Genomic DNA, 24,752 nt, shown 5'->3' on the forward strand with positions numbered 1-24,752 from the left:
GGTGGAGGGTTGCAAGGACGAGGGGTGGACGCGATGAGTGAGTTTAGGGTTAAAGGCGGGAGGACAGACAAGGAGGAGGGAGGAGAGACAAGGAGGTGGGTGGTTCAGGATGGAGTGAAGGATGAGGACAGTGTGGAGGTGCAGGTGGACAAAGAGACACATGAATTGGGTTTGACAGGGGGGCGGAGGGTGGAGAAACAATACAATGAGTTAAATCAGAGACATGCACAGAGTACAAACTGTCAGGCAATACCGACAGCAGCAACACAGGTGATTCAATGGTGTCTCATGAGATGAAGCGCGAATAGAAAGTAAAATAACCTGAAGAAAACTAGCACCAAAAGACGACATGATGTGATAAGAGACAATTCTACGTAAATTATACAACGAGACTAAACACTGCTAGATGTATGTATCAGCTCTTAATCATAAGATATAAACGAAAGTAAAATATACAAAACAAAGTCAAGAAATAAGTCCAGAAAACCAAACTAAAATAAATCTTAGCTTTCACTGAACTCCTGACTTTGCACAATAAATCCTTATGATCATTTAATTTTCGAGCAGCAGCAGACACTAACACACACGTAGACCTCATGCGGCTTCATAATTACATTTCGTCTGAGGCTGCAGACGCCGTATATCATGCTGTGAACAGACCTGGGCCAAACGGCATTTACTAATATGCTCCAATCTACAAATTCTTCACTCTGCACTGAGAGGCAATTCATACACAAAATCTAAATTGACTCAGGTCAAAGCCTTCTGACTTCCTGATACCCAAGTAGATTCAATTAAAAAAACCTATTCGACCCAGGTCTGCAGTTAAAACACAGAATCGAGCAAATCGAGCATTAAACGGTTAGCAATTAGACGCACCTGCGCAGACTGGGACACAGCCTCATCTAAGGTTGTTGCACGACCTTTGACCCCCTCTTTGATGGCCAGGTAGCGCCTTCCGGCCTCAGTGTAGCGCTGCGTCACGGTGGCCCCCTCCTGGAGGCTGAGCTCAACCAGCTGGGGCCCGATCTTCAGCAGCTTGTCGATGTGGGGCTTGTGCTCTGCGATGGACTCCCTGAGCAGCTAAAGAGGCAGTGAACGGACAGAGAGAGGAAATTAAGGAGACGTCAACAAAATATACTTTTTAGGTCGGAAAGGTGAGATAGAAAAGATTCTAGATCCTCTTACCCTCATCTGGTCCTGTTGCAGCCGGAGAGCGTCTGTGTCGATGGCCGGCGGTGGCAGCTGGGTGATGAGCGTTTCGGTCTCGCCCAACCACGGCTCCAGTTCCTCGTAGGTCTCCCAGAACCGAGCGACCAAAACCTGGGCCTGCTCCAGGGCTGAGAAGCGCTCACTGTGGCTCTGGCTCACCGCGTCGTAACGAGCACTGAGGGACTCCGTCTTCACCTGACGAAGATGAAAAAGACAAAGGCGTGAAGATGCTACACTTCTCACAGCTGACTTCTGTGACTTCAGTAAAGAGTCGTGTCCCTCGCACAGTCTGTCCCTTCCCTGTAACCAATGCACACAAACTTAAATTTCCTCATGTTCAATCTCAGTGACTCACTATCAGTGTGTCCTTCTGGGCGTCGCTGCACGTCTCCAGGATGTCGTCTTTGGTGCCGAGCAGCTGATCCACGGTGTCCTTGTGTCGGATGATGTCGATGTTGAAGGCCCTCTGCACTTGCATCTGGGCCACGGTTACATCCGGCTCCAGGCTCAGCGGCCCCAGAGACGCCAACTTGCGCTCCGTCTCCCCGACCCAGGCCAGCTCTGCATCCACTGCCTCCTCGTACTGCAGGGAGGCGTCAGCGATTAGCAGGTTTAAGTGCTCACAGTAAAAGAGACCAAACTAACATAGGGATAAAACCGCTCGCAGTACCTGTTGTGACCTCTGGATGGCAGCTTGTACCAGCTGCACCCGCTGAGTGATGGTTTCGTCGGACTGGCGGTAGCGCTGGTTGGCATCGGCGACCAGACGGTCCAGGCCCTCGCGGGCCCGCCACGGCACCAGATCCAGCAGGGCGCTGCCCACCTCGTTAACCGTGTCCAACACCAGGCGCTTCTCCGCCGACACTTTCTTCAGCTCCTGCAAAAGTGGAAGTGAGGGATTAGTTTTACAAAGAAAAAAGTGCTAAACATGAAAAAATGGCAGTTTTTTTGGTGCATTACTTGTGTGTGCCAACGATAAAAGCTGAAAATGTCATTGTAGACTGGAAAAAACTGGATGGCAACGACGCATTAAAAAGGCAATCATTTTCAATAGCTTTTATAAACTGTTATTGAGCTCCAAAAAAAATCAATGTTACTATGGCAACTCAACTGTGGGTGGGTTGATACTGGAACGGCTGAAAATGTAATCACAGACAGGAGCTGTCATCAAAAATAAATTGTTTATTCATTTAGTCTACTATGTGGAGAATTTTTTTTTTTTTTAAATGTGGATAATTAAGTCCGTTACGTCTGCAGTAGTTGTCTGAAACAAAACTAAATAATGAAAAAGAAGAACTGCATCTTCAGCAGTTTAACAAAAATAAAAAGTCTTTTATAACACAAATCCATGAAATGTGTGCGTACAAATGACACACAACCAGTATATATTAGACCAAGAAGCAATGACTGGTGTCACTGTTGTGATTAAACGGCCTGTAAAAACCTAAATGCTTTAACAAGGTTTATAAAAGACACAAAGGATGTTTCTAATTATGTTTTTACAGTGTCCTTCATTTTGACAAAACCGTTAAATAAATGGACATCTATCTCGTTCTCCACCCACCTTCTGTCTGTCCTGGTAGGCGGGCGCGGCGTCGGGCTCCACGTTGTTGAGCTCCGCCTCCACGCCGTCCAGCCACTGGTTGAGGTCGTCGTGGGCGCTGGCGAATCGCGTGGCCAGCTGCAGGGCCTGCTCCAGGGTGCGGAGGGCCTTGCTGCTGCCGGCCGTCATCTCGGCGTAGCGCGACTTGATGCCGTCCAGCTTCTCCTGGATCAGGAGGACCTCCTCGCCTGCAGGAGGACACACAGGTTGGGGTCACGCCCAAAGCCCAAAGCTTTCATAAAGCTCACCAATGTGATAGAAGCGTGTAGAAGAAGACATCTTTGCATTTCTAGTATTGTTTTTTTTTTTAAAGATAAATAAGATAAAAAGGGCTTTTTTTAAAAATACATTTTAAATCCATCATTTATATTAAAGAAAAAAAACCCCACAAAAATGTTTCCTATTCCTCTTCAGTTTTCTACTTTCATATGTACATTTTTGTGAATTTTGCGCTCTGTTTATCGTTTACTAGTTAAAAAACGTGCACACCAATATGGGTCTTAATTCTAATATTATCTATAACAAACATTGATCTTACGGCATCCCTCATATTGACAGATCCGGTCATTTGTTTCAATAAGTGTATTCATGAGATAAACCAACAATTAACTTGCTAATAGTGCTAGCAGTCAGCGTGGCTAATCTGATGAGGAAACCAGATGCCACAGTTTGGTTCGCCGCTGATGTCAAAATGTGTCGTTTGGATGTGGATCTACAACAACTACAGGAAAACAGTGTTTCAGTTTCTCTCTAGTATGATTCCTTAAATTCAGAGAATATAGAATATCTGCTTTAGCAATCTGGATGCTAATATATGAAACATGATGCACCTTTCCAGATCAAATTTAGGATTTACAGAGAGAAAGTCAGGTTAGCAAAAAGAAGAAGATTAGGAGTCTGAGGTTACCTGTGGTCTGTTTTAGTAAGGCTTGTCCGTTCTTGATGGCCTGGTCCACTGTCTTCTTCCTGCTCACAATCTCCTCATTTAGAGACTGAGGGGAGAGAGAGCGTGATGTTAACCTCGAGCACACGCAAGATATCTTTCTCATCGGTTCAAAGAACAAAATCATAAGTACAGTGTGCATCCTTTACTTAACTGTTCAAAAAGAGAAAGTGATGAAGGAACACCAGTGTTTGTGTTCTTTGTACTAGTGAAGCAAACAATAACATAACAAAAGGTACTTCAGGAAATGATGGGAGTGAAAAAAAAGTATATATATATATATATATATATATATATATATACATATATATGGTCATAACTTAATAATTTAGTGATGTATCTCTGTATATAAAAAAGCATTTACTTGATTAAAAATATAAAAATATGAAATTGTAAGTGATTAAACTAAGTGATATATATTTAAAATGATATTCTTATATTTATATAAAAACATATTACAATTCTACACATATACTGAAGCCTTTTCCCTAATAAATTTGTTCCCAAAATAAAGATGAATCAATGATTCAAAGTGTCCAATTAAAAACTTAGTGGTAAAAATATATATTATTACAATTCTACATGTATACTGAAGCCCTTTGCCTAATAAATGTACTAACTGCTGTTCCCATGTTGTGGGGGGAATAACTGAAGTAGCATCGAGTGTGTTGATGAAGTCGTACCAGAGCGTGTTTGTGCTGCTCGGCCAGCAGCTGATGCTGGTAGCTGTGGACGGAGACCTGACCCAGCCTCTGAGCCACCTCCGCCAGCCAGTTCAGCACCTCTACCTCCTCCTCCCCAAACAGCTGGGCGTTAGCCAGCGCCTGCTCCAGCATGCCCGCCCGCCGGGAGCACCAATCGGTGAGCTCCGAGTGGCCCGACCTGAGCACCCCCACTCGCTCGCTCAGCCAATCGCGGTCGGCTGCGCAGCTGAGCGGCGTCAGCGATTGGCTGAGCGACTCGAGGCAGTCGACCTCAGCTTGGCGCGAGGACACGTCCTCTTGGACCGCCTGGGAGGTGTGTGTGTGTGTGTGTGTGTGTGTGTGTTTGAGGGGAAGGTGAAAGGAAGTGAGAAAAGAACAACAAAACAGAAAAAAAAGATGGATAAAAACTCATATGAGCATGCAAATGACAAATCATAGGAAATCATAAACATCAATGAATGAACAAATGAGTAGAATAACTTAAAAAGAAAGTAAACCACTGAAATGAGAACTAAAAACTCAACTTAGAATGAGCCCTTCATATCTACACATGGAGCGGGTCCACCTCACAGAGTCCACCAAACACTGACTCTAGAAAGAGCCTTTCATGTTTTTACGTTACCTGAAGGCCAACGTCGAGATGCCATTAAATCCTACATACTGCTCCTAAGGGCATCTTCAACCTACCTTTTCATAGGTTGAGGGGTTTGATTTTTTAAATTTACATTTTTAAACTTTTTTTATTTCGATGACACTGTCCGAGAAAAGGCAGGGGATCCAGTCTCCTGCTCACTGACGCACATAAAAAGTCAAACTCCTCTGTAACAACGAGGGACCCCCAAACGGTACCTTGTGCTTGGTGATCTGCTGGGTGATCTTGGCCGTCTGGGTTCCCATGGGCTCGGCGGAGCTCAGGCGTCTCTCGGTGGCACTGAGCCATTCTCCCAGTGGCTCCAGGGCTTCGTGGAACTGAAGAGCCAGAACCTGCAGCTCCTCCAACTGCCTCTGCCTGAAGCACGGGAGGGAGGGAGGAGATTTTATTGGTATTTTATTGCTTTCACAGATTGTTTTTGCTCGACTTGGACCTGATTTCACGTCATAACAGCTGTCGTCTTTTTTTTTAATTAAATGGCGTTTTTTTGATATATTATTACATTTCAAAGAATTTCATGAACAGATAAAATGGATTATTGTTGTGTGTTTGAGACAGAAAAAGAGGGAGCTTTTGCCAATAGGTGAGAATACACATCCGTCTTTTTGTGCGTGTAAACTGAAGCATCACAGCGGGCTTCTAAAGAAAGCAGTGTGTGAATATAGACTTAAAATATTTACGTTGTTAGTGTGCATACTAGACTGCGTGATGAATTACAGAGACACCGTGCCTTACAGAAAGTTGTACGGCATGAATGTTTTATGAATATATTATGACTACTTTACATGAGCTCATCGGAGATATCAAACCTCTTCACTGTGCTTTACGAGTGTGTACTCATTTTCCCCTCAAAGGAATCATTTCTTTCTCCAGCGAACAGAAGAGCTGCTGAAATTACTCGCGGGCCACAGGGACCAAAAGTAATGATACTGTTCATTAGTACAGTGGTGGTCCACGGAGCCACACGCAGATGAAACAAGAAAACAGGAACGAACCGGCACCAAATATTTTACCAAACCACATATTTACTGCAACACAAGTCTGTAACCTTTTCCTTTCTGGGATATTAGCTGTATTGGACAGAACTGATCAGCGAGACACGGAACTAGAATCCAAAGAAAGTGGCGACCATAACAGAGCAATATGAGACCTTAGTATTGATTGCTTCTTTTACTTTCTCGCTCCACAGGGACGTCGGCTTGTACCCAGATCCTCCCCACCCTAGAGCCCCCCCCCCCCCTCTGTACTGTAGAGGAGACTTGCCTGCCACCGGCCTTGTCCAGCAGGTCGGTCCATCTCTCTGCCAGACTCTGGAGCTGGGTCCGAATCTTCTCTCTGTCCTGAGTGTCCGCCGTGGCTGCGATCCTCTCTCCCTCAGCGCGGATCATCTCCACCGTTGGCCGGCGGTCATCTAGCAATCTCTGGAGCAGCTGGAGGAAGAGAAAAGCATGCATGTTATCGAATCCTAAAGCGAGGGATCTCTGTCTGTCTGTCCTTCTCATATCTCGAGTCCATCCGATCTACTTCACACTCGGCGGGTGTTTTGCTGGGGACCCAAGGATGTGCACTGCCGAAGTTGGACACTTGACACCTTCAATATTAAGAAAGTTTAAATAAAAAAAATATATAAATACATGTTTTGTTTAGGGGCGGGGCTTCAGGGCTCTGCAGACTGAAGCGTGTCGTCCACAGTGGGGCTTTACGGCCCACGGCTCACTGACTCTAGTTCACTTTCGCTGCTGGATGCTGGCTTTACTAATGTAACAACCAAACTCTTGTTTCAAGGTTGTACAGGTTCAACGTTTGTTTCTTCATTATGATCATTTAAGATGCATTGATATATTGATTGAGCTCCTCATAGGGCAGCGGTCTGCAGTGAGTGTACACTGCCTGCACAATTACATTTGATAGAAATAGTCTTTGTCCCCACAGTCAATCCAAACTTAAAAAGCTAATGCCTCCATGTGTTCAAGAAGAAGTGACCAATACAAATCAGAAAATGTGCATGCACGGATAAAGTGTTACCGCACACGTTTGAGGCATTAAATATGTAAGTTGCGTGAGAGAATTTACATTTTTCCTACAACAGAAGATATCATATAATCTAGACTTTTAGAAACATTACCAACCATCTTTTTGTTTTGGAAGAAAGCATCAAACAAACTGTTGTCAATGTGTCAACAAATGGCACATATTACTTGATATATATTTATGAGTTATTAAACATTTAATACGGGTAAATGCTGCTTTTTTAAAAAGGTAGGTACAGAACAAACTTTTCTTCACTTAACTAGCCATCCAATTGTTCTAGGATCAGAAAACAACATCCGTGAACGTGCTGCCTTCCTGCACTGATAGCGGCCTCTCTTGTCTACTTTGAACCAGCAGCTCGGTTCCGCCCCTGGAATGCACCTCTCTGCAGAGCCTGCTCTCTTTCTCAGCCGGGCCGTGACACCGCTCTCCGTCACGGATGTAAACACGTGTGATTGATCGCCGGTCGAGACTGCAGCACCACTCGTGTGCACAAACACAGGAAGTGTATGTTTGGTAAACAGGGGAAAAGGTGTGTGAGACAGAGTGTGTCTCTGAAAACAACACACATCCACCATGCATGTGTGTCTGTTTGTATGCCAGTCTGACTGGCAGACTGGGGCTGTTTGGATGCCAGGCAGACTCTGATCATTGTGTGTGTGTGTGTGTGTGTGTGTGTGTGTGTGTGCGCGCGCTTGTCATTCAAATGTCTATTGTTTGTGGTTGAAGGACACTGAGGACATGTGAATATCAATGATGTCTCATTTCAACCTGTTTGATAAATAAAAGAATGGTTTGTAACAATACTGTAAAAAATTTAATAAAAAGAATCCACAAATATTGAAAGTGAAAATCCAATTCCACATACAGAAGCTGGCCGGATACTTCAAGAGGAGGATGTGGGTGACAGTAGATTAAAGGGAAAGTCTGAATTGTGTTTTTGTGGGCTTGTAAGAGGTACTTATCCATAGACAGTCTATTACCTACAGTAGATGGCGATTCAACTGATAGATAGTATATCTACCCGTGTACCCGTGCTGGTACTCCTTCCTGTTATCCCCAAATTGGCCATCCACTGGAGATAATAAACTGACTATGGAAATTAATTTAAATAATTTGAACTGTCCCTTTAAAACTGTGCTTTATGATCACCGCTTGAAAGACACTTAATGTAAAACCCTTCTCATTAAAATGTACTTTTGAGGACCTAAAGAAAGACACTCATGCTACTTCTGATGTCTCATCACTTTTGTTATTCCATGAGAACACGGGTTCTATTTGATCTTCTCACACCTTCTGTTCTTGGATCTGGGCCTTGACCACGCGGTACTCGGCTGACGGGGGCTTCTGATTGGCCACCAGCTCCTCCGTGTCGCTCAGCCAGCTCAGCAGAGGCTCCAGAGCATCCTGGAATTTCCCGCAATGCAACAGGGCCTCCTGCAGCTGGGCGATGCGCTCTGCCACCTGACGACAGGGGAGGCGGGTTTGTGAGTTGAGAAAAGGAAGCGGATGCGACATACTGTTATGCCCGAGTCTATACGGAGACGTACCCGCTTGTTGAGTGAGTTCCATCGGAGGTTGGTGGTCTCCAGGTCGTGCTCCAGAGCCTGGGTGTCGGTGTGTTTGCCGGCGCTCTGGATCAGGCCCTGACCCACTGCGTTGATGTGCTGCAGCTTCGGCTGGATGCTGTCCACCTGCTCTCTCTCCACGGCCTGGAAGAGGAAGGGTCGCCATTCATTGAATTATTCAACACACAAGAAGAAGGCCTACGTTTAAACTGTTTTATTTGAAAGCAGAAGTCAAAAATATACTGAACATTCAATCTGTGTCACAACAAATGGACATGAGCTTTATCACATTATGCCCCTATAAGCATATATATATATAGATAGATAGATAGATAGATAGATAGATAGATAGATAGATAGATAGATAGAAGAGACTGGATGAGAGGAGATGAGAGACAGACCGAGGGATGTGCAGAGATAAGAGAGGAGCGGGAGACAGGAAGGGAAGAGGAGAGATGAGGGTGGAGGGAGGAGGAACAAAAACGGGAGGGGGAGAAGAGGATTATGGGGATTAGAGAGTTAGGCGAGTAAGGGGCTGACTGGAAAAGGCTGAGTCGACAACACACACACACACACACACACACACACACACACACACACACACACACACACACGCACACACGGTAGAATACGCGAACATACTTGCATGGGTGCGCAAAACCTTCACTTAATCACACACCCAAATTCACACACAGGCCGCCGCTCACATTTATAGCAAATACACGCACAACCTCGCCTGTCTGGACGCATTACTCGCACACGCACGTCACAGCGGAGGGCTGGAGCCATCTTGCAATGACAATAGAGGCAGCCACCCGACACTAAAGACAACCAGACTTGACTTCCCGGGCACCGAAAAAAAAAGACGAAGCAACAGCCAATAGTCTGTCACAGCAAATCTGGGCCACTACTGCATCTAAATACACACAGTATTGTGTAGCGCTCGTCGATGAGATGGGTGCACTATTAGCCATAATGGTAGGCTAGCGAGGAGGAAGTGGGTACACTCGCCTATATATTCCAGTGGCCTTTTGGCTGATAGATGGGTATACTGTAAGTGTGTACACCCCGTATACCCTCCACTCCACCAGTGACTATATACATTTTTTATAATCAACAAAACAATAAATTGTTACTGATTATTGTTATAATTTTGTCTTCCAGGAGTTAATGAGATCGGTTGTGTGTGTGAGCGAGTGTGTACATCGCTGTCTGTCCATGGCTGATCTCACACACTATTTGACAATGGTTATTGTGTCAAAACTATAAGAATGTGTCATTCCTACCATTTTGAATTGAATATATACAGTTATTTGTGTTTTGGGAAAAAAACAGCAGTTTCAATTTCTGTTAAATTAAAGACTAAAAGATTTAGTGATCAATTAAGATATTGATCGATAAAGAAAGTTATCTTTAGCTGCATCCCTAAAACAACACAAGGAAACATTACTGTGCTCCAACACAAAACTGTGTGACTTCTCAATTTCACGTTTCATAATTTGGAGTGAATCCCTGACCTATAAAATCTTGTTCCTGCCTGATTTGTTAATGTTGTTTTTTGAAAAGAGTAAACAGTTTTACTGAGGGGAAAAACAACCCCAAAACCAACAGCTAATGCAATCAATGTGAGGCAGACCATTGGATTCTGCTAAATTCCTGTAAATCACCCTGCTCTATAACAAAATAACTTTCACTATTTCACGGTATTCCATCAGCTCCTGACCAGTGGCAACACTGTAAACCACCGCCGATGAAATTCCTTTTGTTTCGGCCGTTTCTGGGACAAAATCCAGACAAATGGAAGTCCCGAGGCTGTAATGTTGGTGGTGGTGATGGGGGGTCGCTGTCATGAAAACGTTTAAGAAGTCCTGACATTCAGAAAAGGCCCACAGAGGGAGAATTAGGCCTGGTGGTTTAAAAATGCTTTGGCAGCCAAACCCCAATGGCCACACAAAGACACACACACACACAACCAGATGTGCACATGCACAACACACACACACACACACACACACACACACACACACACACACACACACACACACACACACACACACACACACACACCAGATTTTGGTAAATCCAACGCCTGGGGGAAAAAAGCTGGTGTGACAATACTGAAGAGGGTGCAGTTAAAGTGAGGTAAAATGTAGGTTCGAGTTTCAGTGAAACCCCACTATGGTCTGGAAGAAGCTACAACAGTCAAATAGCAACAAACCACTACTGAAACTAATACAACTGAAAGAAAAACATCTGAACAAGAAATGCTTCTTCCACTATTTCACCAAAAATAAAAAAACAAACTTTGTGATGCTACCTTCTTTCATCTTCCATAAATCACTCCCACAACAAATAACCAGCCAGCTATCAGACTGCTATCAGACTGTCTACACATTTTAGCAAGTTAAACTTAATTGTTCATTGACAACAAATAAGAGCAAAACAGTGGTCTAAACAATATTAGCCTTAAATATTAGCAGTAAAAGAAAAAGGTGGATATCTCAGTCTATATCTGAGTTTATATTGAAGTACACAATGTGAAAGTTTCCACTTTGATGATTTCAAATGAAAAAGCTAAACGACAAATCAAGTCTAAATAAAAGGTTTATAATTTGCCTTTAATTCACAACACATCCCCCTGCTTTGAAAAGCTGTCGAAAGCTTAGATTTGAGATTCATGACTGTTTACAGACATTATACTGAGTGGGTAGTTCTGCTGGAACGTGTGTCTGAGGTGCTGCAGTGGGTCATAATCTAAGAGTTTACAGGTTTTCTGCTCATCTGGTTTAAATATGGCATCAAACTACAGGTTCTCCATGCCAAGGCTTTGTGTGCATATAGTTCCTAATCCGTGCATGTGCGTATAAAATATAAAATAGACGTGTTCTACAGGAATCTGATTAAATGTCAATAAGAGATGTGTGTGTGTGTGTGTGTGTGTGTGTGTGTGTGTGTGTGTTCCTGTCCAGTTTGGACGCAGCTGTGTTGTGGTGATGGGCGTCATAGCCGCTTGGAACAGGAAGTCTGTCGGCCAGAACAACAATGACTGCAGCCATGACCTGCTCCACCCTACCATGCCTTATCCTGGTGTGTGTGTGTGTGTGTGTGTGTGTGTGTGTGTGTGTGTGTGTGTGTGTGTGTCAGAGATAGGGGAACAAAAAAGGAAAAAAACATCCATTCATCATCTAAACATACACATGGATGTATATGAACGTGATTTGGCGGTGTGTACCCTCTTTTTCTTCTGTTACTCTTTGTTTTCTCTCCCTCTGCCTCTCTCTCTCTCTCTCTCTCTCTCTCTCTCTCTCTCTCTCCCTCCCCCTCTCCCTCTCAGAGCAGTTGACTCCACTAAACCAGAGCTCTGGAAAACGTCCCAAATACTTGTCATTCTTCTCCACCTCAGCCCAGCACGCAGCAACGCACACGCTCTTAACTGAGCTAACTCAGCGCCGAACTTGTCAACCTTCTGCCCATCACCTCCTCCTCTTCCTCTCATCATGTCAACACTCGTCTCTCTCTACCTCTGCTCTTCCCTCTTTTTGCCCCCCCACCAGAGCTTTCTCCCATCCTCAGTCTCTCCATCTGGACTCTACTGGCTTTCTCACTTTAGCCGCAGCTCAGTGTGGACAGATGATACAAAAAAACCCAAAAGAAACACTGGGATGTAAGTGGATCTGACTAAATACTGTTTGCATTGTCTCGTCAAATAGACATCAGTTCAAGAGGCTGTTGGAAAGCTGGATGGGCGGGGGGGAGGGGGCATTAGAGAAATGTTTATGTTTATCTAACGACTGATTTTTTTGCCTGGTTATCTGTGATTTGTGGATCTGAATATTATGCCCTTCCTCGCGGCTCCTGATATTTGATTTGAAATTGTATTATTTGACCTATAATGGCGTAATAAACACAGATGAGGTGACTGACACAAAAATCAAAGAGGTTGGACAAGAGGGTAAAATCTAACTTTAAAGTGGAGCTGCAACAATTAACTGATTAGTCGATGGACAAGAAAAATGAATCTATAAATTAAATTATTTTGATAGTATAAATCGTTGTCATTGTTGAAGTAGGAATTCCAAACATGCTGGTTAAAGCTTCAGAAATCGCTAAATTACCAAATCATTCGGTTTTCTCACTGATACAAAATGAAAGGTGTAATTCAAACTCACTTTAGGAGTCGATGCTGTATCGAGTCTGTGGACTGACTGTATGTCTGCTGTACATGAACATGTGTGTGGATGCTCTATATTTAGCCGTCATCTGTCGAGCCAATAACGCCGAGGAGAGGAATAGCGGTGTTGGTGACGCACGGCCAAACCGTCCCTCAAGGACAATCGGTTTCTTAACCCGGACAGATGAGGAAACAAGTCTCTGAGAAAAGATAATTACTAAAGACAGCACATGGAAACACAAGCTGCTGCTGCAGAAATATGAGAGAAAATAAAGAAGGAAATATGCGCATGAATCCAGAAGTAGTATCTCACAGAGATTTGGAGCATGCAGGATGTTGCACCCTGAGTTTTCCAACTTGTTATCAAAGCTTCAAAGTAGTTCTCTGAACTGCGTCCTCTCCTTTCATCTTGCTCTCCCTTCACAACTGATTTCCATAACCATGTGATCATGAAAAGAGCTGGTGGTCATATAAAAAAACAAACAACCTGTGCATCTTTAAAGTGTCGCCTCTGAAGCTGCACTCGACCGGAGAGAAGGGGTAATGAAACAGAAAGACGGGACCGGCCTTCTATTAAAAACTCATTCCATATATATGAGCGATAAACGCAAAACCGGAGGGGAAAAACAGAATTATGAACCATGTGTGAACCATTGCTTTTCCTTCACACCCCGTCACCTCCCTCCCTCACCCTCTAGTCCTGCCTCTGCCTCGTCTCTCACTCTCTTCCTGTCTTTCAACCCCTCATCCTCCTTCACTTGCCTCCTTTCTCTTTTAATGGAACAAGGAATGAGGGAGGAAGGAAGCGGGAATGTGTTTTCCAAACTGACGTTGATACGGGGGGGGGGGGAGAGACTGACCCGTCCCAGACACGGGAAAAAAAGGATTTATTCCAACATCAACAAACGGATACAAATCTCATGCAAATGTGCTCTGCATTCAAACCTGACTATCCTCTTTAATGTCCCGCCTCCTTTTCTCTTTTAGGGATGCGATTGTTCAAACACACACATTGTTTCCCTTCATACATACTCTTTCTGTTCTTCACATATTTTTGGGGCATTTTTGTGCTGCTAATCAGCTCCCTGTGAGACGGACAAAGAGAGAGTGACACACGAGCGTTGTCGTCTCGCTGATTTCGCAGTGAGAGGAGGAGAATGATGTCGAAACAAAAATATGTAAAATTGTGGAAAACGCTTCAAATATTAGATCTGTCTTTTTTTTTACATTTGAAATGAATCTGCATTCAATCCCAGTGGGAGATCAATGTGTTCCCGCATTCGCTTTCATGCTTTTCTGTGTCTCCCCAAACGCATCCCCCCCCCCCACCTTCTCTCCATCTTTTTCGCAGGTTTAATCCCGGAGGCGGTTGCTCAGAACCAGAATTATCACATCAATCAAAACATAAATGTACGAGCGGCGGACCTGGAGCCACCTGGTTCTCTCGGTCCCCCGTTTAGTCTCTCGCTCTCTCTGCTTCCACATCTGTCTTTCAATGCCTCCACCCTGTTCGCTCCTGCTATTCCGTCTCGTATTAAAAAATGATTTGGGAACTGCAGATTTCAAACAGTTGAGCTCTATTTGCACGGGACTAGTATGACCTGGGGACCCCTAGTAATTTGTATTAAGTGTGGAGGACGTCTGTGATTTTAATCCCAAGTCAATCTGCCATGTCCGTAATTACATAAAATTCCATATCATATTTCTCCAACCACAGAGGCCATGGACATTAATCCAGAGCAAATTTCTTCTCTTTTTTGCAATTACTTTTTATTTTCCCCCTGCCTTTTTTCCAGATGTTACTCAGAGACTTGACATCATATCTGGGGGATAAAGTCAGTACATTTTTTTTTACTACCCCATGAGTTGATTTCAAAACTAATATACACAACTGGCAAAAGCAGTCTACTTCCAGGAAAACACTTCTGAAGTATGAATATGCATAACAGAAAAGGTCCATATCCGTTTGGACTGCATACAAACTATGCTCTGTGTTCATCCAAGTGGACATGCAATTTAGAGCGTCTGTAGCTTCTCTTCTGAGACGTGTTCTCCAGTGAAACGGAATATTTAAGCGGTGCACAGTTTTAAATCAAATCCTCCTTGGATTGGACCGCTAAAAGTGGGCGGGCTTAGAAAGTAGCATGATGCAGAGCTACAGAGAACTGTGGCTAGACCCCCCCCCCCCCCCCCGATTGATGGATGGACGTCATGATATGATTGGTTAAAGTTGGTTGGTACTAGTTTATATATGTACATGTCATATTTTGTTTTATAGAGAGAAAAGATGATACAACATGCGATGTGCACAATATAAGGAATGTGATCGAAAAGAGCTTTTTTCATTTCTACTCGACTTTGAGAAACCTGCATTGCAGAAATACGTTTTGTATGTACTGTGTTGAAACTGTAATGGATTTCAATTGAGGACAGTCTGTCTGTCTGTACTGTGCCTTCCCTCGCCCCACTTCATCAAACAGCATGCCGAGCTAGTCCATCTGTCTGTCTGTGTGTTTGCGGGGTGCACATACGCACACTGTGCCTTAAAACGAGCTCCATATTAATCCAAAGACCTTCTGCTTGCGTGCGCCTGCCAGCGTAGCTCTCTTATCGTTGTACCAAAGCCTCACGCGGCACTAAAAGGTGCTGCTGCTTCTTCTTCTCCCCCCCGTACAAACAATGGCTTCCTCCATCCAACCTCCATGTTGCCTGTCACTGCTCTGTTTGTGTCTGCCTCTTTGTCTTTCAGCACGTCTATCTGTCCTCTCCATGTCTTCACAACGTCCCCTTTTTCAATGAATTTCTGTCAGCAACTTCACAGAAAAACGGCCTGGTGTATTTTTTGCTTTGGGAGCAGAATATTGAGATAAAGAAAACTAAAAAACAGAGCTAAAAAGGAGAAATAATTAGTGCAGAAAAGGAAACTAAATAAGAGGCAGACAGACAGATCTGGTCAATGGACAACAAACAGAACGGAGAGCGAAAGACAGGACCGTCAACAGGCCACAGAGTTCCAGTGTTAAGTGCTGGCACATGCTTATCAGATATCTAAGTTTATATTCCCCAGAAAGCCTCACGCGCTGTGTGTGTAGCCATGTTGGCAGAGGCAGCTCCCCCTCAGTATTTACCTCTCACCTCCTTATCTCGCCAACAACACCATCCGAGCATGGGGGGGGGTGTCAATTGAGAAGAGGGAGCACGGCTGAACAAAATGAGAATTCACCGCAAAACCAAGGTGGATGTGTCTCCTTTCAGTGTCACAAAATGGAGAGCGAAAATTCAAAATTCATTAAAGAAAAGTTTACTCTTTTCGGGTGTTAAAAGTTTCCTCTTTGTCTGATCTTGGAAATAAAAAAGTAGTAAGTATAGTTTTGATGCATACAGGCCGACACACATTTTTCACCGTTTCCCTTCAAAATGTTTCTCTTTCTGACTTCTGAAAGCTTTTTTTCTCCTAAAAATCAAGCGTGACGTCGTTACAGATCATCTGCACTCTGTGCAGCAATAACTCTCCTCTGATAGATCTGAGCGGACGGGACATCTGATTACATTATACTGAAGCCAGAGATGCTGTGACTGCACACACAGCAAACAGACCACTGATAACGCATTAAGACGCAAACATCAGTTACACACCCAAACAAACAAACAAACAAACACGCGTACATTCTCACAAACACACATACAGAAAAAGGGTAGAGTAATTGGTTTGTGACTGACCGGTCAGAGCAGGCAACATGTAATGTAATCAAAGAGGACCAGAGGTTTGCATCGTCACTGCTTGTTCATGATGTGCACGGAAATGATTAGATGTCTCTGCCGGACATTAAGCCTCTACCAACAGGTTTGGAATGGGGTAAACTTTGGTAGTGAAATGCACATGGAAATCGGACATAATATCCATGACCCCAGACTTTCAATTTGTTCAAAATGGTTCTTTTTTGAAACAACAAAAAAGAACCATTTTGAACAAATTGAAAGTCTGGGGTCATTTTCTCAACTAGCATGATAAAAAAGGTGGACTGCAAAAACTGAGTCTGTGCGCAACAACAACAAAAAGAAAAAAAACAGGATTCTGATCAGGCAAATCTGGGTCAAACGCTGAGCCGAAGCAGAGTTCCTAGAAAAGCACGACGGCCTGTCAAACACACCGTCGCATTGAGATACAATCTCCATACACACACACACACACACACACACACACACACACACACACACACACACACACACACACACACACACCTTTACATGCGGTCAAACACAGGTGGACGGGAGAGAGGAGTGACTACTACACAAACAAGGAGGCGGAGTGCAGATGAATGCGGAGGGACGAGTCTGACACAGTCACGCCGACAGCCCTCTGTGTCAGTTTCACGACATGCTACTCTTGCAGCATTTATACGTAGGATATCCATTTCAGATCCGTGTCTGAGCAGTAACGCTGTGTATATACAAACCCAAACAGTGAGAGTTCACAAGTCTCGCTCCGCATACAAACAGCGACCTTTCTCACAAATTCTTTTAACTTTAAAGTGTGGACACGCACAGCTGGGATACACCCAGCACCCATGCCTTTGTATGGACACAATCCATGTACTCTTCTGTGGTCTATATACACACACAGTGTAAACACAACAATAGGGTGTCCTTCAGATAAATGCTGTGCACTTGCGATCAGCATCATATGTGGCCCACGGGCACACGCTGCTCTTTTCGCTTCAAACAAATAAACATGTGATCGATCTCAAACATGTGCATGCACTGTAGATTAGCACTGACCCTCCCACCACCCAAACACACACTGTATGCACACACACACACACACACACACACACACACACACACAGAGTGACCCTGAGGGTAGTTTCCCATAAGTAGCAAAACCCCCCTCTGAGCATCATATTGCAATCGTTTAAAGCCCCACTACAGAAACACAACTAGCTAATTATGGCGTCTACATAACTTCACCCTCCCACATATATTTTCCATGCTATGTCTACATCTGTTACACTCTACGCTCAGATACCCGACCCAATTCTTTCTCCATGCTCTGGGCCTGTGTGTCCACATGTCCACGTCTAATGCATTCATTGCTGAAAACAGAGTTTTACTTCTCTTTCACTAATCACATCTCTATTTTGGGCTAAATAAACCAATAAACAAGCATCTCTGTGGCTCAATTCAATACTTTCTCTCTACTTGGCACTGCATGCTAGTACTATATCTGTTCCAAATCACTCTGGATTTGTGCTTGTATATAAATGGTAAGTAAACCACCTCCCAGACGTCTTTCTTTTATGTATTTTCCCATGTTACAATATGACTGCACTATTCAGGTCAAGGTTTACCTCAATTGTGTCATCTCGCACCAACAGCACAATGAATGATAAGGCAGACTGAATACATAGACTCACAGCACCAAAATGAGGCTCGGTATACAGTCTTTCATGGAAATTAATTATTATACAAACTAGTAAATGAGAGCATACCTCTGCCTCTGTGTCACTGTCGGAACTTGGAAACATAGTTGTTGAATCATTCTCTGCTTTAGAGCTCCTTCTTGACTCTAAGACAGGGTCTGTGTGACAAGCTGTGGCCCCCGTCTGGGGCCCGTCCTCCTGGGGTCTACAGGTCTGCACCTGGCTTGTCTCCGTCTGTGTAAATAGGGCCTGTAGCAGGCCTGGCTCCAATTGGTCCCAGACCTGGTCTGTAGACACGAGAGGAGGAAAGTCCAGAGCAGAACCGTCTGACTCCCAGTCACTGTCCCCCGTCATGGAGCCAAGGACAAACTCCACCCCGTCCATCCCAGAGTGGGTCCCTTCGGAGTACGAGTCCAAGTCCAGCTCCTGAGTATCCTCACAGGCCGAGCAGCCATCTGAAGGGCCAGGCTGGGGCCGTTCGGGGGCCGCCATGTAAACAAAGCTGTCAGGGGAGAGGAAGGCTCCCTCCTCTTCTGGGTCTGGGCAACAGGGAGGTTTGGGGACAGGGCTCGGGGGAATCGAGTCCTCAAGTGGAGATGGGGGACAGTCATTGGGGTACTGGGGAGGCGCAGATACAGCCAGGTAAACAAAACTATCTGATATCACAAAGGCCTCAGAGTCTTTAGTATTCAAACCAGCACCACAAGAATCCGGTTTAGAAGGTGACTGAGGTAAAGAGGGAGGGGGCGCTGAGTCTGTATGTTGAGGGTGTACGAGAGGAACAGAGTCCAATTTTGGGGTGCTAGCTGTCACTTCTGTTGAAGTTTCCAGATCTGGGTCTTGTTGCTCAGGCATGTCCAGTCCTGAGACCACATCTGTGGGGACAACAAAAATCTCTGATGCAAAGCATGTCCCTTCTGTGTCACAAGTCTTTGCAGCAACAGGGTTGTGAATCTCTGAGGGGACCGGCTCTACTTCACAGGAAGTTTGAGTGTCAACATCCTGTGTACATTCATCGCCAATTTCTTTTTCACCCGTGAGTGGAGGCTCAGGGGAGTGATCCACGAGAACTCCTTCACTACTGTCCAAACTTGGCTCAGATTGGTCATACACATCCCACTCTGTTCCTAACTCCTCTTCCTCTTTCAGTACACCCTCGTCCTGCTCAGTCTCCTCCTCCACTTGCTCCACCTCCTCACAGTACGGGTTGAGAAGGCTGCGAGACGGAGAGGATGTTCTCTCCACACAGTCCTCGCCATCACGCTCTGATGATGCCCCACTATCTGGTTCGGCTTCAGTCCTTGCATGTCTCACTTGTTCACAGTCTGTCTGAGTAATGTCACTGATGCCAGTCCTGTCTGGTTGGGACATGTGGACGCCACTGGAGTCTGACTCCAGTTGTTGACCAAGAGCAGAGTCTGTTTGGTAACTCATCTCTTCTTCCTCTACCTCTGCTTTGTCCGTAATATAATCAACATCACACTCTTCATCGATGAAACCATGTTCCTTTTCACAGTCTAGTGCTCGCACCAAGTCAAAGTTTGTCATCTGTTCTGTAGACTCAGAGTGATTTAAATTAGAGTCGTTTGTACTATTCTCTGAGTCTGGGTCAACGCTATCAGGCTCTATAGAGTTAACTCCATCAAGAGGAAGAGTTCCTTCAAAATCTTCCCAGGAAGTCTTTGCTTCTTCCTCTCTCCCCTCTTCCTCTTCCTCTAAACAGGGAAGTGTGTAGGGATCAAGAGGCTCAGGGTCTACACTCATCTCCACTCCCTCCTCTCCTTCATCCCCTTGACATTGCCTCTCTAGCTCTAAGAAGAGGTCATCTGACTCAGCCCCTGAGCTGGGGCAAGGTGAGGCACTGGGGGCTCCGGGGCCTCCAAATCCTGTGGGGGGAGTCAATAAAGGCCAATGTCCAGAAGAGCCTGTTAAATCCCATCTCTCTGATTCCAGTGTTTCCCTATCCCAAGACTGGTCAATTATCTCCCTATTCTCTAATTTAAGAACTGCCTCCCACTCTCTTTCCTCTCTCTGAGCTCTCTCCTCCTCTGCTTTATCCCTTTCATTTTGCCATGCCTCCTCCTCCTCCTTAAATATTGAGCTGCACTCTTCCTGCTCCTCGTCTTCAAGCTCCTCAAGAATCCTGCGCTCGTCCTCCTCAAATTTGAGCTCGGAGGCCGTGCGCTCGAGCTCACTGCACTCGACACCCCAGCCGAGCAGCCCCTCATCACCTCCCTCCTGACTGATGCATGGGGAGAGGGGCAGACCTCCATATACCAACCTCTCCTCATCCCTCAGAAATGGAGATGGGGGGTCTAGTAGATACAGTGACTCTTCATCTGTGTTGCTATCCTCTCCCAATAAGGGAGGCAAAGGGGGGAGTATGGGAAAGTTGTGTCTCAGGCCGACCTGGGTTCTTTTCCCAGTTGTTAAACCGCGGGGCCAGGTGCGGGCCTTGGTCGGAGGGCAGAAGACTGGTTTTGGTGGGATGAGAGGTGCATTGTCCCCCTGGTCCTGATCCAAAAGAGGAGAGTCCCTCTCTGAATCTGAGGCCTTAACTGACTCAGTGGGCTCCTCTGGGATCTGCCTAAATCCAGATTTAGAAGAGCTGCTAGTGCGTCTGTGATCCTCCCTTCTTTTCACTACCTGTCTGGAGATACTGGGGCTGTGCTGTGGTGTATTTCCAGAGACCTGGGGTGCTTGAGTCTGGCTAAAGGCGGTTAAGTGTTCTTTGGAAGGCGACGGCGCCACATGAGTCTGTCTGTGTTGCTTCTGCAGCACAGGATGAACCTGTTTCTGCCTGCTGAGAGGATGCTGCTGGAGAGGAGGCACGGGGCTTACTGTGGGTGTCAAAGACGGCGAAGAGGAGACAAGCGGAGTGTGGGGAGCAGATGATAGAGGGGAGGGTGTGTAAGGAGGTAAGGAAGGAGTGGAGGAGGTAGGGGTGGATGGGGCGAGGTGAGAAGTAATGGGCTGTAGAGGAGAGAGAGGAATCCCTGCCACGGACAGACGCTTTTCTGCCCCTTCGACAGACGAGAACTCAAGTCTCTCAGCAAACTCTGGATAACTTGGAGGCATAAACGCTTTCCAAGAGCGACGGTTCGGATTGTCCCTCTTATCGCCACCTTGATGACGCCTCTTGGCCACTGCAGCTACCCCGCCAGAGCCAGATGAGGACGGGGCAATGGGCAAACCTGAACCCAAAATGCCAACTGGTGGTGACATTATCTGAGGATCACCAGTTAGCTTTAAGGCATCAAAGATGACTCTCTCATCTAGCCTCTTCACTCCACCAGCATGCTCTGCGTTCCTGGAGACAAAAACACCACCTAAATCAGCTCCAATGGTGCCATTGCTGGACAGAGTGCTTCCCTCTCCTCTCACCTCCCCACCAGAGCCTAGAGTGCTCCTGGAAGGTTGACACAGTTTGGTCCCTTGGTCAATCTGTTCATTGATGCGCATTGTATCATATATGGATCGCTGGGGGACGTAGCAATCCTCTATGTATGCCTCATCCTCATCCCCTTTTCCAAGGCAGCGAGGGTTCTGCCTCAGGCAGTCTGGGCGGCTCAGAGGTTTCCCCATTCTGTCCTTTTCACTTCTGCTGGGCTGCCACAGAAACCCTATTGTTGGAGGTGCAGGTGCGGCACTGCACTTACAGAAATGTTATTCAAAAAACAGTTCACAAAGAAGGGATCTTGGTGGAAAATGAATTCCTTTACCTTCAAAACTCAACAGTCCAATAATCCACAGAATCACACAGTCCATCTGGCTGCATCTAACCAATCCTTTAGGTTTCACATCCCAAGAAATTATTCAAAATGATATCATCCACAGTCTCATTCCACTGGTGAGTGTTGCGTTCTTTCCTATGTCACCTCAACAGTTGTGCATTTCCTTGGTCTTTCTGAGATGCTGTGCGGCATCAGTGAGGGAGTGGGAGAGACAGCCCTCCCCCTCGGCACCATATTAATCACCAGCTCTGTTTATTTGAAAGGCAGGTTAGGAATGAGGGAGAGCTGGAGGGATGAAGGGAAAGAAACGGTCAACATCTCCCTCTCTGAGTAGTACAAAGTCCAAGGTGAGACGAGGACCGTGCAGATAACACCCCTTTGTTTTGCTGTCAGAATCACAGAGTGCCGCTCTCTCCTCCATGTTCATGTACGGCAGTTCATTCCTTGACCCCTTTTTCCTTTTTTACTCTCACTAAGCACTTGCCTCCTTCCTCTTCTCTGGTCTCCTCTCTTTGGCACAACAGGAAAAGGCAGAGAGGGCTTGGACAACTTCAACAGTCTCAGAGAGAGACAGGGAGGGAAGTGTAAAAGTCTCCTTTTAAGGTGAGAAAAACCCACTCTCAGTTATATAAAAGAAAGGCTGCGTGGGGTGCAATGAACAAGAAAGTGCAATACTCCATGGATTTGTTTCACTTTTATCCTCCTTGGTCAAAAAAAATATTCCTTGCAGGAAAAATGAATGAGGATATGAAATCCAGTACATGAAAGACAATGCAAAATACAGAAAATGTCTTTTTGGGGCAAGAAAACCCAACTCGAGAAAAATATGAAAATAGAAATCCCTTTACCAAGTCACTGCCACTTTGTGGTCCTGTGACTGTTCAAGCATTCTTTTCTTTTTCTGTCCCCTGCTTCCATCACAAAGAATCAGGGCTTTGTGATTGCAGGGCAAAGGCTATTTTTTCCCCCCAAGACATCTCGTAACCATCATTACGATCATCATTAGTGAAACAAAATCAACTCCATCATCCGCACAACAGACTAGTCTTTAGAAAAATGACAAATCCGGAACAAAGAGAAGAAGCACTCCGCTTTTGCACGAAGAAAATCCCTGTCAGTGTTTCAATTCTTTTCTTTTATCTTGCTTTCTTTCTCTCTCGTCCTCAGATCATCCACAGCTCCAGGGGAGAGGTGGTACAGTAGATCAAAAGCAGGCAGGATCTTGGAGGGGGTGAAGCTGGAATGAATGAGGGCATCTGGGGGTAGATAGAAAAGGGGGGGCTGGGGGCTCCTGGACCAGCTGGGCAGGCAAAGCATGCAGGGCAGAGCGGTGAGTCGTGGGACTGTATCCAGAGGGCAAAGACCCAGACAGCCCTCCCAGCTCCAGTCCAGGCTTCGTTCTTTCCCCGGCAGACAATCCCAGGACACGCTCCCTTTCCTTTCTTTGCCGTTTCCTTTCTCCTGCTCCCGACTCCGTAGTGAGAATGAAACAAAGTGCCACGCAATCCCAGCTCCTCTTCTCTCTGTGAGACTGTGTGGGCTCCCAATGCTTTGCTCTCTCGTTCTTTCTTTCTTTCTTTCACTCCCAGTCTGTTCTCAGGCCACTACACAGCTGAAATGGTTTGCAGCTGCTAAAAAAATCTCTCTTTTCCTCTCACTCTCGCTCTCACTGCTCCCCCTCTCGCCTCCTCTCTTTCACTCACTCACATGTCCCTTCTGTCTCTCTCTCGCACTCACTCGCTCACTCTCTCTCTCTCTCCCTACCACCCTTCCCTGCTCTCTTTCTGTTTTTGTTTGAATTCAGCTCCGTTTGTTCTGTTTCCTGCACTGGTATTAAAACACAGGAAGTGCTCCAATCACACTGGTTTCCTCTCTCCCGGAAAAAAAGAGAAAAAACACATGAGACAGAGAGAGAGAGAGACAGAGAGAGAGAGAGAGAGAGAGAGAGAGAGAGAGAGAGAGAGAGAGAGGGGCAGAGGAGGAGGGGAGTTAAGTAGCGATAGAGAGGGAGGCAGGGTGCTAAGAGGGGGGCGTGGAGCCAAAGAGAAAGAGAGTTGTGCAGCAGAGGATTTTGCTCATTACCAAAGAAATAGAGGCTGAATATCAGCTGATTATCTCACGCTGAGCAGCGAGCGGCTAGTAAAACTGTTTCCAAATGAGTACAGGAGGAAAAATAAAAAAGGAAATTCAAATGAATTAATGTGCTGTAATATAACCCAGATGAGGGTTTCCTCCAGGCAGTATCTCCCTTACTCTACCAGCCAATGTTGCAAGATTTTTTTTTTTTGGTGGGGGGCTAGTGATGTGAGATGGCTACATTCATCACATCTTTGTAATCCACTCTTAATTCTCCAGGGCTGGACCGCCTCCCCGCCCCTCTCCACTTTGGAGCACAAAAACAGTGTCCTCTGAGAGTGAAATGATACAGAGTCAGAGAAAAAGAAAAGCAAGCAGAAAGAGAGGGAGGAATGGAGGTAGGGAGAGAGGGGGCGGGACTGCTAACCGACAGGAGAGAAAGAGGCTTATCAGTAATGAGTTTGGGGTTTTTTTCCGCCCAAAGCATTTGTTCCATACAAGGAAGTGAGTCCAGTCTGGTTTTATTCACTCCTTTATTTCTTCCTTTGTCAGAGTTGAGCCACAATCCCTCTGTCGGGCTGAAGGAGAGTCGGTAGCAGCAAGAATGCCACCGGTTTAAAAATTAAATATGGAAAAGA

The 24,752-nt window shown here is 45.5% G+C and overlaps 1 protein-coding gene across 20 annotated transcripts in view; it reads right to left on the reverse strand.

The window, feature by feature from the left end:
- The window catches only part of macf1a (microtubule actin crosslinking factor 1a), a 219,256-nt gene that overhangs the window by 23,321 nt on the left and 171,183 nt on the right, over positions 1 to 24,752 (reverse strand). For 16 of the 20 annotated variants that reach the window (XM_068710875.1, XM_068710876.1, XM_068710878.1 and 13 more), the window contains 11 exons: positions 8,696 to 8,857; positions 8,439 to 8,609; positions 6,374 to 6,544; positions 5,312 to 5,467; positions 4,442 to 4,768; positions 3,723 to 3,807; positions 2,777 to 3,003; positions 1,883 to 2,089; positions 1,568 to 1,795; positions 1,189 to 1,407; positions 880 to 1,083 (listed from right to left, as the gene is read on the reverse strand). In XM_068710875.1, coding sequence (XP_068566976.1) covers positions 880 to 1,083; positions 1,189 to 1,407; positions 1,568 to 1,795; positions 1,883 to 2,089; positions 2,777 to 3,003; positions 3,723 to 3,807; positions 4,442 to 4,768; positions 5,312 to 5,467; positions 6,374 to 6,544; positions 8,439 to 8,609; positions 8,696 to 8,857 — 2,157 coding nt within the window. The remainder of the gene's footprint in view (positions 1 to 879; positions 1,084 to 1,188; positions 1,408 to 1,567; positions 1,796 to 1,882; positions 2,090 to 2,776; positions 3,004 to 3,722; positions 3,808 to 4,441; positions 4,769 to 5,311; positions 5,468 to 6,373; positions 6,545 to 8,438; positions 8,610 to 8,695; positions 8,858 to 24,752) is intronic. The other 4 variants (XM_068710874.1, XM_068710873.1, XM_068710877.1 and 1 more) reach the window with 1 other exon arrangement.

This window comes from Cebidichthys violaceus, unplaced genomic scaffold, assembly GCF_023349555.1.
Source record: "Cebidichthys violaceus isolate CVI_PGR_0920_01 unplaced genomic scaffold, fCebVio1.0.p SCAF_16, whole genome shotgun sequence".
In the NCBI taxonomy this organism is placed as follows: domain Eukaryota; kingdom Metazoa; phylum Chordata; class Actinopteri; order Perciformes; family Stichaeidae; genus Cebidichthys; species Cebidichthys violaceus.